This window comes from Buteo buteo, chromosome Z, assembly GCF_964188355.1.
Source record: "Buteo buteo chromosome Z, bButBut1.hap1.1, whole genome shotgun sequence".
NCBI classification, from domain to species: domain Eukaryota; kingdom Metazoa; phylum Chordata; class Aves; order Accipitriformes; family Accipitridae; genus Buteo; species Buteo buteo.
Genome location: NC_134204.1, coordinates 4,578,646 through 4,592,663, shown reverse-complemented (window position 1 = coordinate 4,592,663; position 14,018 = coordinate 4,578,646). Strand labels below are relative to the sequence as shown.

General features: G+C 44.2%; 1 protein-coding gene across 2 annotated transcripts in view; it reads right to left on the bottom strand.

Annotated features, from left to right (window-relative positions):
• Nucleotides 1-14,018, bottom strand: part of LOXHD1 (lipoxygenase homology PLAT domains 1) — a 142,038-nt gene that overhangs the window by 29,957 nt on the left and 98,063 nt on the right. For both annotated transcript variants that reach the window (XM_075020625.1, XM_075020624.1), the window contains 4 exons: nucleotides 12,963-13,171; nucleotides 8,094-8,279; nucleotides 5,191-5,318; nucleotides 641-758 (listed from right to left, as the gene is read on the bottom strand). In XM_075020625.1, the coding sequence (XP_074876726.1) occupies nucleotides 641-758; nucleotides 5,191-5,318; nucleotides 8,094-8,279; nucleotides 12,963-13,171 (641 nt within the window). The remainder of the gene's footprint in view (nucleotides 1-640; nucleotides 759-5,190; nucleotides 5,319-8,093; nucleotides 8,280-12,962; nucleotides 13,172-14,018) is intronic.

The window sequence follows — 14,018 nt, the reverse complement described above, 5'->3', positions numbered from 1 at the left end:
TGGTAGAGGAGATAAAGGCAAGCACTGTGCTTTTGTGCAAGATAGGACAGTAGGGAAAAAAACCGCAATCAACAGAAGCTGCCGGAGCCACTTTGCATGTTCTATTCAAAATGCAAGAAGAAAATGACACCTTACTTGTATGAACAGGAAAAGAAAGAAATCTGCCTGTGTGCTAGAGGGAGAAGGGAAGGGGAGAGATGGGATGCTTCACCTGAAAGGACGGATTATTTGGAAATGTCCCACCCAGCCCAGGCCCACGCTAGCTGTCCCTGCCTGACAGAGGGGGATCCACTCTCCCACGGGGTCAGAGCCCGGCAGGGGTCTGCAGGAGCTGAGATACATCCCAGGGACCAGAAAATACTGCAGGTGCCCTGGGTGGCAAGCCAAAGCACTTTTGCAGGGGGGAGGAGAGTGAGATCTAACAGCAGAGACTGGTAAAGCTTTACAGCACAGCTTTGCCCTTGCTCTCTTCTCTTTTTTTGACTCAATTCGTGCAGGAAAAGACCAGGAGAACCCAAATGGAAAAAACGTAGGAAATTAATAAAAGCGAGTCACTGGCAGCCTTTCTCCTCTTCCTCAAAGGCTGAGAGGCCTCAACACAAACAGGTTGCAAAGAAATAGGCGATGTGAAGTGCATTACCCTTTCCAGGAACCAGTGCGGGCGAGTCCCCTTCCCGTCCATCCGGATCCTCATCTTCCTGAGGGGTGCGATGTCGGCGATCTCCATAATAAAACTGTCCTCTTGGCCTCGCTCAAACCTGGAGGGATGGAAAGACTGAGGAGGTTTCCCGCTGCTTTACGGCATCGTCGCCTCTCGATCCCCTGCCCATGCTGCAGCTCGCGTCTTGCCAACAGCCTCAAATTAAAAGTTTATGAGTGCACTTTATTGGACTTGAGCTTTCCCGTCCTGCGATCACCAGCTACTGTGTTTTTGGCAAGGCACCTCAGCACAGATTTGACAGGGATTCCTCCTCCCCTGGAAAATCAAGCCCATACGAGGCACCTGGAGCCGTTCCAGGCAGCCTGTAGCATACATTATCACTCTGTTTGTAACCAGAACAATACAGACAAAGCCAGGTTTCTGCGCATCGCCTTCCTCCTGGCGTCTGCCCATGTGCCTGCCCCTTAGCCCATCCCGACTAGAAGGCAAAGCAATTTTACTTAATCTTCTTTCGCTAAGATGCAGCGCGTAACTTTGCATTTGCCGCGGTGATAGACAGTTGCTGCGGCTCAGCTAAAAACGGCAACCTGATTGCAAGTCAGAGCCCAACGCCTAAGTTTAGTAAGCACAAGCAAATTGTGTTAGAAAGGAGCCAAAACTGACCATCCCGCACTCTCCTGCTGAATTTGAGGAATTTGGATTTGCAAACTAGCTCCATCTTTGGTAAGAACCGGGGTGGGTTTGTGTAACATTGCACGAAAGATCTTACCCTATGCTTGGCTGCTGTATATAGGCACAAGGATGTGTAGGAGCTGCTCATCCATAGCAATCAGCAGAAAGCAGGAAAAAGGGAAAAACAGCTAACATATGCTTCTTGAAGAAGATATTACGCTGGCTAGGACCGCAGCTACCTTACCTCCCTCTCAGCATCAATGATGCTAGGAAGAAAACCTTGCTCCAGTAAAAGTGTTGCCTCAGGCTCAGTATTACACTTTTAGAGCAAGTGTATCTTCCAGGTTTGCCCTCCAAATACTCTTGGCAGAACTGCTGTGGGCTTGGAGGTAGAAATCCAACCCTTGCTAAGTAGAAGGGCAGCCAAATCCAGGGGGTCTACCAAGCACGACCGTGACCAGTCTGCTGTTGAGGTTCCTCCTTCATGCAAACTTCTCCTTGGGAGTAAAGTTACCTGAGTCTGCCGAGAGGTTTGGGGAGAGCTCTGCAAACTGTGGGCACTACCATAATATAAATAATCCACAACGACGATATCTCGTTCCTGGCAATGTACACAGCCTCCTATAGCTGTGTGGTGCCAGGATATGGAGAAAAACCCATTTCTTTACCAACCTCTGCTCAGATTACACCCTGCAGCATGAATGTGATTATCCTCACACCATTATCTGAGCCTGCAAAACTGCAGATGTTAGCAATAGGGATTGGCTCGAGCCTCTCAGTTTTCATCCAGGCATTGCTTTCCCTGCACTCCCAGAGGCATTTGGATAGGGGGGTTTGGTCCCAGTCCATTTCCAGTTATTAAGGGTTATGTTTGCTCTTTGAAAAACTCCCCTCTTGTTATTCGTCTTTCTGTGGCACCGGATACCAAGACAGCCTGTCTTACTGTGAGAAAGAGAATGTGCTTTTGTGCCTGGACTGGATTTATTTCCACATCTATTTAAGAAAAAGGTGTGACCCTTCCAGCCTAAATTATCCCATGATCCTATGATCAGTTTTCATTACAATCACTATTACCTACAAAGCTTCAAAGAAGTCTCTCACTCTGATCCTTGCCAGGCTGAGCAACTCTAAGCTAAACAGTCTGTTAGCAAAATAAACCATTATTTATCTTCAGTAAATGCCCTGTTTACAGTTTGTAAGGCTGATACTCACCTGCTACTTCCAAGAAGCCATTGTACTAGAGGGAAGAAATTGCTAAAGTGACAAACTGGGTGACCCAAGAGCTCTTTCCTATTCCTAATTTATATGAACATGAACATAAGCCTGAAAAAATTGAGAAGGAAACAAGTACCCAGACAAGCTGACTGCTGCTATTCCTTTTCCAGGACACTGAAGCATTTATCTGAGGGTTTTCATTAAGCTTTCCTACCCATGCCTGCACTTATAAATATTTCTATTGCCCAGAGGTCTTGGCAATAACAGTAATGTAGCTAAAATTGCCTTAAATCTGCGGCAGGTTAGACAAACGGTTCTTCGTAATGCACTAAGCTGCTGTGAGTGAATTGGCACTGGATGGCCCCAATAAAGATGAAGTGCCTTCTACCACGCGGCTGCACCCCTCGCTGCTGGCGCAAAGGCTGGAGCGATTTCCGTGCGAAACAAAAGCTGGGGAAGCCTGTGCTGTTAACAGCTGGATGAACACCGGTGGGAATGGGGTGGAAACCGGTGGTATACGTGTTGGGGGACATGCATGTCCTCTGCAGAGGGTGCTAATGAGATGATGAGAGCTCTGTGCTGTTGGAGGTGTGATACAGAGCACCTCCAGCTAGCAGAGATGTGCCAGGACGTCCTCAAAGAATAGGACAGCATCCTGGGGGTATTAACTTATTAGTAGCTGGGTTTTACATATCCTTCTTCTTTATACAGCCCCAATGAGTTTTTCAACACCTTTTGCAGATCTTCTATTGGCAGAACACAACCCAAGCAACTAATAACATACAAACCGTGTGGCTCTCCTTTATTGCGTTTTCATATCCTTATATCAGAGGTTATCCATCCCACCCATATAGACTAATCTGATGGTTTTTTATAGGCCACATAGTTTAGGGATATCAGTTGCCTGGTCAGGTGGAGCAAAACTGCAAACTCTCTTTTGAGGGGCTGGAGATGTCTTAGTCCCTTTTACAGGCTTTTGGTTGATGTACCCTGATGTGAAGTCTGCTTTACTTTTAAATACAAACTGTCATGGTCCATTTTCCCAACTACCAGAATTGAATGTTGGGCTTAAAGTAGTGGGAGACAGATCAGTTTGGGATTGCTTGGGGTCTTGGAAGGGGGATGTCACCGATAGCCAGACATGCTGGTAACGCAGGTGCATTGCCCCACACATTGGATGTCTCTCTGTGATGGAGAGCAGGTCCAAGAGCTGTGCTTTTCTGTGAGACTCAGCCATGTTTCTCATGGAGATTTTAGTCAGCAGCACCTCTGCTGCATTTTTTTTCAGAGCAAACAAGGCTCGTGCTTGTTACTAACTAAACCCATGAAAGTTTCAAGCATAGCTGAACACGCTTGCCCAGACACCCACTCTGCTATGACAGCTGCAAGTAAAACATCCCCTGAGCAAACACCTCTGCGCAGGGAGCCTTATCTTCAATGATCCAGCCCACACGTGATATGCAAAGCTGCGGCGGAGGAACTGCATCACCAGGATGCTGGGGGAAAAGTCCAGCGTCACCTCAGCAAGCTGAACTCAAACTGTGTGCCCAAACGCTCCAGTTCTCCTGACGCTCTGTAGCTGCTTTGCTGAATAAGATCAGAGGTAGTCAATTAATTAAGTTTAAGCCTGATTAAAGCAGTCTCTAAAAGATGGGTAGTGCCACGTTCATTCTTGAGCATGCCAAAACTTTCTATACCGAGGCTGGTGCTAGAAAGGAACAGGAAAGCGTTAGGAAATGAATCGGTGGCACGTGGCTTTTTTTGGCTTAGAGAAACACTGGCGTCAGACTAGGGTTACAGTGTTTCTTAGCTGGTTCTGCTGAAGAAAACATGAGATTTCACCTTTTTAGTAAAATGAGAGCAGGCAGCGCAGCTCGCAGCCCGTTTCCATCTCTCTCCGCCGTCAGGCCACATCTGGGCAGACAGATGTTGTTGTGTGTCCCTTTCGTGCCAGCTGCAGACAAGCCAGCTCCAGTTCCAAACCCGCCCGGTTACATTAGCATGGCACAGAGCCTACTTCTCAGCAGGGCCCTCCGCTTACCAGCTCAGGTTCTGGCATCCCTCCTGCGGCTTCTGGACCAAGCTGGCTGACATCTGGCCAGCTCAGCGAACGGGAGGAGCAGACGGAGGAAAGTCAGCGCCTTCCCATCGCAGGCAATTCCCAAGGCAGGTGTGTGCCTCTTGGTTTGTCTTTCTTCCACTGTGCAGTTACTCACGTATCCCCATTAAATAATGTCTAAATTAAATGACTTATTTTTCCACAAAAGATGTGTTTTGCTGAAATTGCACCCGTGGTTTCAGGCAACGTCCACAGTTTCTCTTGGAGCCGATGCAGGACTTCACAATTCATATTTTTGCTCACAATACTTCTCCTTAAAGCCACTGAGGAACAGGGTAAACAAAACTTCTACAAACGACAAAGGATGGTTTCCCTGGCTACACAGTGCTCTCCTTTCCTCTGCTCTGCTAAATAAATTACAATAACACTTACAAGGGGCCCAGTTCTGACCCTATAAAGTCAATGGGAGTTTATCTTTGTGTTTCAGTGGGAGCATGATCAAAGCCTCAAGTGTTTCTTGACTTGATGCTAGAATCTGTTATCGCTCCACTTGTAACCAACAAAAATGACAAAGTTACTGTACCTGTCTCCATTTTTTTCCAGCTGCATCTCCTCAGTGTTCCCATTGGATCCAAAGACAGTCATGAAAATACTGGCGTCGGTACCGCCGCTTTCGATGTCTCCAGTCACAACCGTGACTTCGTAGAGGATCTGGTGAGAATTTGAAACAATCAGAAGATCTCATTCAAACAGCTGTCCTTAACCCAGGCAAAAGCCTGGGCAAAAGGCGAGACAGGCTTTGCAAGAGATTTACTTCTTTGCCAGAAATGGTTACAACACAATTTCTTGGTTTCTCTCCACACTGTGGTTCTCAGAGGCAAAGTTAGAGATTGAAATTTGCTATGGGACCTTCGTCTTTTTGCCTCATCTATGACTTTTTCTGCAGATTTTCTCAGCCTAGATAGACTCAGAGAGAGAGACACGTTCATTTTGACAACCGTATGCTTGGGGAGTGATGAAGACCTGGTAAACTGCTTCTCCACGGGAGTCACAACCTTCACGTCAGTGGGTAGATCTCCAACCCTCTGCTACTGGCATCTCCTCCTGGCCACCTCCCAGCACTCCAGACCTCCATACCGCACCAAACTTTTGCCATTTTTAAAAAACATCTCCTAAAGTCACAATTGTTTCTTTCCCTTGACCGCAAAATGTTTCCCCAAAGTGTTTGGTGTCTATCTGGGCCACATTTAGTCCAACATTGCTGATAGTTTTGAAGTCTATACATCTGAACACCCTCTACAGCAGAAAAATGCAGCTATCCTATTTCCCAGTGGGACACACACCTCTGCATTGCATGCAGAGTGTTCCCAGATCTCGTACATTAAAGGTATGTCAATTTATGAAAAGATGTTTTGCATCATTTTCACTTTATTAGCCTAATTTTGCTCTTTTCTCCTGACATGTGAATAGTAAGATTCAGAATAAAATATTTCAAAAGCATGCAAGTCCCAGTGGCTGTCAGTGGCGTTAAGACTTTTCAGCCACTTAGACGCTTTCAAGATTGTACCTATGGTAACAAGACCTCTGGATTTAAGAGGTGGAAGGATATCAAGAAACAGCCCCAACAAAACTTACTTCAAATAGTGCACTGCTAGGCAAATTTTATTGGCCTGAATTGTGATTGCCACATAAATAAACAGTGCAAAAGAATATTGTCATAGATAAATTATTTTTCATGTTTTTTTCAATTCTGAATAACCTGTCCATTACATATTCATCCATGCACGTTTTAAATCATAGCAAAGCATCATATTTGCTATAGGTAGGAGAAAAAAACCCTCTTCTACCAATGCATTAAAGGTTTTCAATGACTGTGGTGGACATTGACTAGTTTCTCTATGTATGGGAAGGCAAATACTCAATTTAAAGCACAAAAAGGGAATATCAAGCCAAGAAGAAAATTAAATTGAAATAGGTACATATGGCTGTGCAAGAGTCAAGCAAAAGCAAAATAAAAAAGCATTAACTTTCCCAAAGATGTTAAATGTATTAGTCTTCTTGAACTCTAAAAAAAAAAATTTAAAATCAGTTTCTAACTACAGCTGTTTATGAGAGAACAGTCCCAAATTCCCTCAACTAGGAGACTGATCAGAAAGTCAAATGCGCACTTCTGATTTCATGTCTTAAGCATCTCCCCTGATTTCCTTCAAACCTTTCAGTAAGTTTCTGGCCCAACACCATAGAAAAAAATTAGTTAGATGTGTCTATTTTTGGCATGCTTATGAAAATAAATATTCAGGATTGGGCTTTTAAAGGAAAACTGAACATCAGTCTTGATTAACATCCACTTCAATCTACGGGCAAGCCATCAGCTCACCAATAGAAGGTTGGAAACCTTATCTGGGAGGTTAAACAACTGATAGGAAGTTTTTAAGAGATTAGGTTTTAACCTTGATATTCAGTCCGAGGAAGGGTTTTTTCCCTCTTCGGTCAATTCTACCACTGAAACCTGTGTTGAGTTGTTGAATCCTTCACAGATGCTAAAAATGTTATCACATTTTAGTGTGTCTGGGGAACAAGAAAGATTTCAGGAGAATATCTTTAGCTTGGGAATCAAGAGCAGCATAGAGAAAAATTAATGTACTATGAAAGAGTAACCTCACTGTAAATAGAAACACATCAATAGAGATTTTAAATTGCCATACAGGTATTAAACACGGTATTATTGTCCCATTCATCCAGACTGTTATTTCTGTTATAAATCTTACATCCAAAATCAGCATAGCTCAGCTTTCCAATTTGTACTTGGTTGAAATATGGCATAGCACACATTAATTCAAATTTCATATATATGGATGAAAAGACTATATAGGTTTTTTCATTGCTTATTCAACTTTAATCAGTTATTCATTTCAAAGATCCAGCTTACAAATGTCTCCATGTTTTAACAACTTCCAATTATTATTAGTTTCTAACTGAATTCAGTTTCCTTATCCCGTATCGTAAAAGCTGATATGTAGCCACGCTATGCAGAGAAGAAAAGATCTCCATTGCTCTAATTTGATGAGTTGTTAGAAGTATCTCCTCAAACAAAACACGATGGAGTTAGATTGCACCAAGGTGTTCACCTTGCAGCTACTCCAGCTCCATGGGTGATGGCAGTGGGTGCTCCAGGTGTGGTGGCAAAACGAGGACACGCTGCTGAACCACGTCCTACCTGCTCTGCCTTACCTTCTTGTTCTGCCTTACCCTCTTGTTCTGCCTATGCCATGGCTGCATCCAGCCAGCATTATTAAATAGCGCTCTAAGTGGTAATGATGCTAAACCATTCCTAAAGGTTCTGCTAAAGAAATAACAAAGAAACCCTCTGCAAATAAAAGGCTCAAACCACGTGCAGAAGTCAAAGTATGAGAAGTGCTGGCACACAACCTACATCAGCACAGGGCCATGCAACAGCTAAAGACACAAGATGAGCCTAGAGCCTACCTTGAGGCCAACGTTAACGCAGTCCGCATCCAGGATGTTGAGGATTCGTGAGGTGAGTCCATCACCTTTGTCTCTGGCCAGCCAGCACTTACAGACAAAGTTATACATGACGCCTTTGGTGGGCACGACGATGGTGAGCTCTTCCACCAGCCAGCAGCTCTCAGGAGTAGCACCGTCATGCCCCACCTGTGAGAATCAGCAAGAAACCACCTGCTTGTTAAAGGGGATTTCTTCAGAGGAGAGACCCCGATCGGGTGTTTTAACCGGTGATGAAGGGCTAAGAGTGTTGACTACATACACCGTCACACAAACCACTTCTGCGGCGGAATGGAGGGAGCTGTGAAATCGTTCCTGCCGTTGCTGCCCAACAGGCAAGACATCAGCGTACACGGCAGCTGACGTGGGCAAGGAAGATCAGATCGTCAGCTGCTGAGCATGAGGGAAGGCTGGACACTGCCAGTCCCAAAAGTAAGCGAGGTAGACTGAACTGACCTACATGAAAACACGTCCAGTCTCTTACTACTATTCCATTGATCTCTATCTGCTAGTTTGCTGATCTCTGCAGGCCTGTTCCTCCACCTTTCCAACCCCTCCACTGCTGTTGCAATGCTTAGAAGCGACTACCCAAAGCTTCGTAGCCAATATGAAAGATGCAGCTACGCAAACACCCACATGTATTATTCAAGCGCTCCTTCCCTCACAAATCCACACCTAAGTCAACTATACATATCAAGCTGTTTCTCTGCTTCCCATCTCCTTAAACTGCAAAAGCTCCATGTTTGTATATATAGGACCCAACAGATGGAGCTTTTATCTGTAGCTGGTTGATTTTCAACGACCATCTCTTCCAAGCTCAAGAATGGTCCACCCTGGAGAGCAGGAAGCCACACAAGAGTGGGAGAAAGCCTGCATGGATAAAAAAAGGGCTCCTGACAAAACTTAAATGGAGAAAGGAAGAATACTAGAAGTGGCAGCAGGGGCAGGGGACCTGGAGAAATATGGAGACACTGCCCAAGTGTGCAGGGATGAGGTTAGGAAAGCCAAAGCCCACCTAGAACTGAATTCATCAAGGGCTGTGAAGAGCAGCAAGCAATGTTCCTACAGGTATATCAGCAGCAAAAGGATGCTGATGGTGCAAACTTCTCCAAGAAACTGCATGTGTCCCTCTTAAAGAACATGGGCAATTAATGGGGGGGCAGGCTTAAAAGCATAATTAAGTATCCCAGCTGATGTATGAAACTCAGTCAGTCAATCAGTCATTCCAATGAGCTATCTGTATATAAAAAGTTAAATAAAAGAGCTACCTGCAGTTCATTATTTTCAGAGCAAGTGTTGTTTTTGTTGTTACTAGCCAAATGAGATCTTTAGTTCTCGCTGGGTTTGGTTTTAAATTATTAGGATATTTAAGGTTGCTCAGAAAATAATTTTTAATAACAGGTTCATCTGGGGTGATATATCTGTGGTATCTTTTTTTCCCCCCCAAAAACAAGTGATCTTTTTTATCTGTCTCAGCCATCACTGCTATTAGGAGTATTATTACTATACTAATGTCTGTGCAGCTGCAGAAAATTAGAGTTAACCACTAGGGAAATTCAAGTCTACAATGGATGCATTAATTCTCAGATTCTTGGGGTGTGAGGGGAATGGGAATGTAACACTTGCCTTCCCATTCCCTCTCTGCCAGCTCAACTGCCCTTGTCCAAAACCAAAGCCCCTCCGAGACTGCACACAGCCTCTCGAGACCTTTTGCAGGGCAGCACGGATGAGGCGGTGGGGAAAGTTCAGGGCAATGGCTCTGGAGTGAAGCAGGGACAGAGCAACCAGAGGAAAAATCCCGAGGAGCCCATGAAAGTCTGCTGCTCGTTTGGGTTTGTTACAGTCACCTCCTAAAACCTCATTCCCAGACATTGCTAGGCACCAGATTTTCACAGCAACCTTTAACTCCTTTAGTATCAGTGACTGGCCAGAAAAAAGCATCCTGCACATCTAGCTGCCTTGGAAAACCTGCACACAAGCAGATTTCCAAGGGCTCCAAGAACGACGTTGTAAAAATCTGGGATAAACTCGTCCAGTGCTGAGTCTTCCGTATGGCTGGTCTTTTAGAGCAGAACGCTGGGATTTGTCTTTCAATTCCAAGCAATTCTTTAGCCAGACCATGCCAATACAGTGATGATCCAAAGCCATGGCCACACCAGCAGCGTAGCCTGGACATGCATACCAATATCACAACAAGTTTTTGGGGCTGAGATGTTTGGACTAAGTAAGAATGACAGAATTCCACAGGCAGCTTTGTCCTTGGGCTGTTTGAAAATCTGTGTAACTCATTCCCACCGGCCTTGAGGGACTGTTGAGTACTTCACATCACCAAGACTAAGATGCACAATTTGCACTGAGCCGCTCACAATCACTTTGAAACCGAATGCAACAACAGGGGAAAATTGGAGAGAATTTGAGTGGTGAATAGAAGGAAAAGATGCCAAGAAAATAGGATTACTTGCTTATTCTGGAGGGTACAGGGAATATTAGAGAGACCTGAGGGTCTTCCAGGATCAGGTCCCTAGTCAGTGAGGGAATGGATGCAACACTTTATACTCCACCACATTTTACTCTGTGCTTGTGATGGTGAAAGACTCTGAACCAGAAGTGGTTTAGAAGTGCAGACCAATGCAGGAATCTTCTGAACATACCTGTGTCTCTCTGCAGCAATGGCAGTCTAGGGACAGAGATACTTTCATTCATTAGGAGAAGAAATATTAAAACTTGTTTTAAGAACACAGTATAAAGTGCCTATACCAAATAAGTTGTATTATTTATTTTCATGTCAGCATGTCTATTAAAGTACACCAGTAGTAAATCTTATATCTGTAGGCTTACAAGACAGGTATAAATGGGCCCCTTTCGAATTACTTCATGTTCCACTGTTTCTGCTTTCACTAGAGTATATTTGCAGCAGGAGAATAACACCGAACTAGAAGTGGTATCATGCTGCAAATCTTACGATCCTACTAAATCCTGCAGTCTGCTACCTTGGTTATACAGAGGGCTTCTGGAATCTTAATCCCCATGCTATGTTATTTTCACATGGTAACTGATATTCGGAACTTCTTGCCTTCCAGAAGCAGCCAAATGCCAAATCTGAGAACGAACTGTTCCTCACTTTTCCCAAGTAGATAACTAGCAATTTTCTGCAGTGTCCCTGAACACTGCAATTTTCTACAAGGAAAATATGGACTGATTCCATGGCAACCACAGCAGACTGGCACATCGATGTCATCGCAGGGATGTGGATCAGCAAGAAGAGACCTTCCAAGCAGAGGGCACTGCATGAAGGAAGGCAGAAGGCCAGGAGCAGATGGCTCCTCCAGCCACGAGCTGGGGGGTTACAAACTAAAAGGGAAAAATGAGCAAGAGGTGAAGCGGTAGACTGGTGAGATCACTGAGGATAGGGGTGAAAGAGTGCAGAAGAACGTCATGCAGCTTGAAAGCTATATGTTTTTTCTTTTTCTAACTCCCTGCATTTCATTTGCAACTTTTTCTGTTCTTTCCCATTTGTAATCCTTTCCAAATTATTTCTTTTCCTTGCTTCTATTTCCAAGTGTCTCGTCCTATTTTCTCCTATTGTCTGTCCTTTCCTCACCCTACTCACTGTGTCTTTTCCAGCATCCTATTTATTTCTTCAGCTTGCTATTTCTGTCTCCCCGACACTGAGGTGTTATAGAGGTTTTTTCCTCCCTCCCTGTCCCAGCCCATGGCTCTTTCCATGTGCACACAGTCTGGAAGAGAAGGATTTATGTACTTGCTTCACTTTCAAAGTTTGACCTAGAGATGGCTAGATAGAAAGTGCCACTAATACTCATAATAACCAGGCACTTGGAGTGCATTAAGAAAATGGCTTGATAATAAACTCAAATCTAGTATGGAGACTTCTCAAGGTGTGAGAATCCATTGCTTGAATGAAAGCTAATGGGAGTGCTTCAGACTATCAGCTGCTACAAGAGGACATACAACGGCAAAGTTTTTTTAATTAGTTAGGATTTCTATATCTTTTTATTTTCACACATCTTCCTCCAAATACACAAGCATGTGCATCAACAGGTAGCTTTACTGCAACACAGGGCATGGGGTAAAAATAAAATTAAATAGGCTCTTGGAGTCCTCACGTGCTGTGGGTTTCAGCACTTGAGGGGCTGGAGCAGGCTTTCAGGAGATGGAACTGCCATATGAAACAAGAATGATGTACACAAACGCTCCGGAAGATTCATGTGAAGTTTAAGCTCAGTGATGGAAAGTCTATGCAAATTCTGTCTCCCTGAGCCATAGCAGAAAAAATGGCTCCTGTACTGAAATCTATTTGTGCACGTTACTTATAAATGATGATTAATTTTCTTCTCTAAGCCTGGGTCCTCCAAGCTGTGAAAACAATTTTCATGTTTAGCTAGAAAATTATACAAGATGTGTTTCTCACTGCAGGCACAATTTATGAAACCCAACTGGAAGTAGCATAAAAAATCAACTAGGAAAAAGACTGATGGAGGACTGCATCCTAGGAACCTTCACTGCATCCATCAATAACAGGATTTGACTAAGACAAAACAGTGCCAGAGATGGGACAAAACTGGGACATGTTACAACTTCCTTATAATTCAAAATTATCTTCTGCCTCCCAAGGATCTTGGTATCTTTACACAAAATATAAAGTGTACTTATTTTGAGGATCAGACACATGTGAAATCTCATTAGCACGTCCCTGTTTACATTCCTTTTAGACCCAGGTGTCTTTCCTTCACTGCTAAGAATAACAGGAATATGGGCTTTCTTTGGCCACGTATTTCATGTGCCTCCAGCACTTGCGCTGCATTCACAAAGTACCTCCACTTTTTTGATCTCTCCGACATCTAGGCCCCAAACAGAGAATTTCTCTACAGAACCATCTGCAAACTCGTCTTTTCCTTCTGGGAGATCCAGCCACAGCCTCTCCGTCTGCACTTTCTGAGGACCCATGATGATGATGAATACCCGGCTGTCGGTGCTGGAGTCATATTCCGTGCCCGTCGTGACGGTGATGTGGTACGGGATCACTGCAACAGACAGAGGTTTAGTCATCAGGAAACCCACACGCATACGCATTTACATGAGACTTCAGAAAACCAGGGACTCATCCCATCAGAGGGAGCAGTTTTGCACCGTAAATAGATTCACATCCCATCGAACTCATTTGGAGAAGGGATAACACCACGTTGCATTGGGCTACAAATGTGCATGGAAGACCGCTTCCCTAGACACACTTGGGACTGAATTCTGCAAGGGTTAATCTCCCCAGACAACCCTACTGGCTGCAAGGAGGTTATAAGTCCAAATTTCTCCCTAAGTGATGACAGAACAGCAAAGGGTTTGAATCCTTATTTACACTGAGAGGCCTTCCTGAAGATGAGGCTGAGCACCTAAATCTTAAATAGGCTATTAGACCAAAGTGATCTTATGCTCACTGTTCAATAAAGGCAAATAAATCTGTGCTGACTCCAAGGTAAACTATCACTGACTGAATGTCCCAGTACAACTGCAAATGTTCTCCTTTGTGCTTCATTCAAGGATTGCTGTGATCTATGAGGCAGCTCAGGGTTTCAGCATCCCTTTGCAAATCCAGGCCACCTATGAATAATCCTTGTCTTAAAGGTGGGTCACTCAATAATTTTATACATTGCATAGTAATATTGATTAGGAGAAAAACTTTCAGGCCAAGGCTTGGGACTTAGCAGGTTTTTCTGTGTTTTTCAGAAATTTGTGTTCAGCTGTTAAAAGAGAGGAAGTGCCAGACTGTTTTTCAAGTGCTTTCCAAAAGCTCATTTGGATAAGCCAAGCGGGTGGTGCAGAATTAGACACTGAATACTGGTTTGATTTCTCAGAACATTTGTGCAGGGCTGTTCA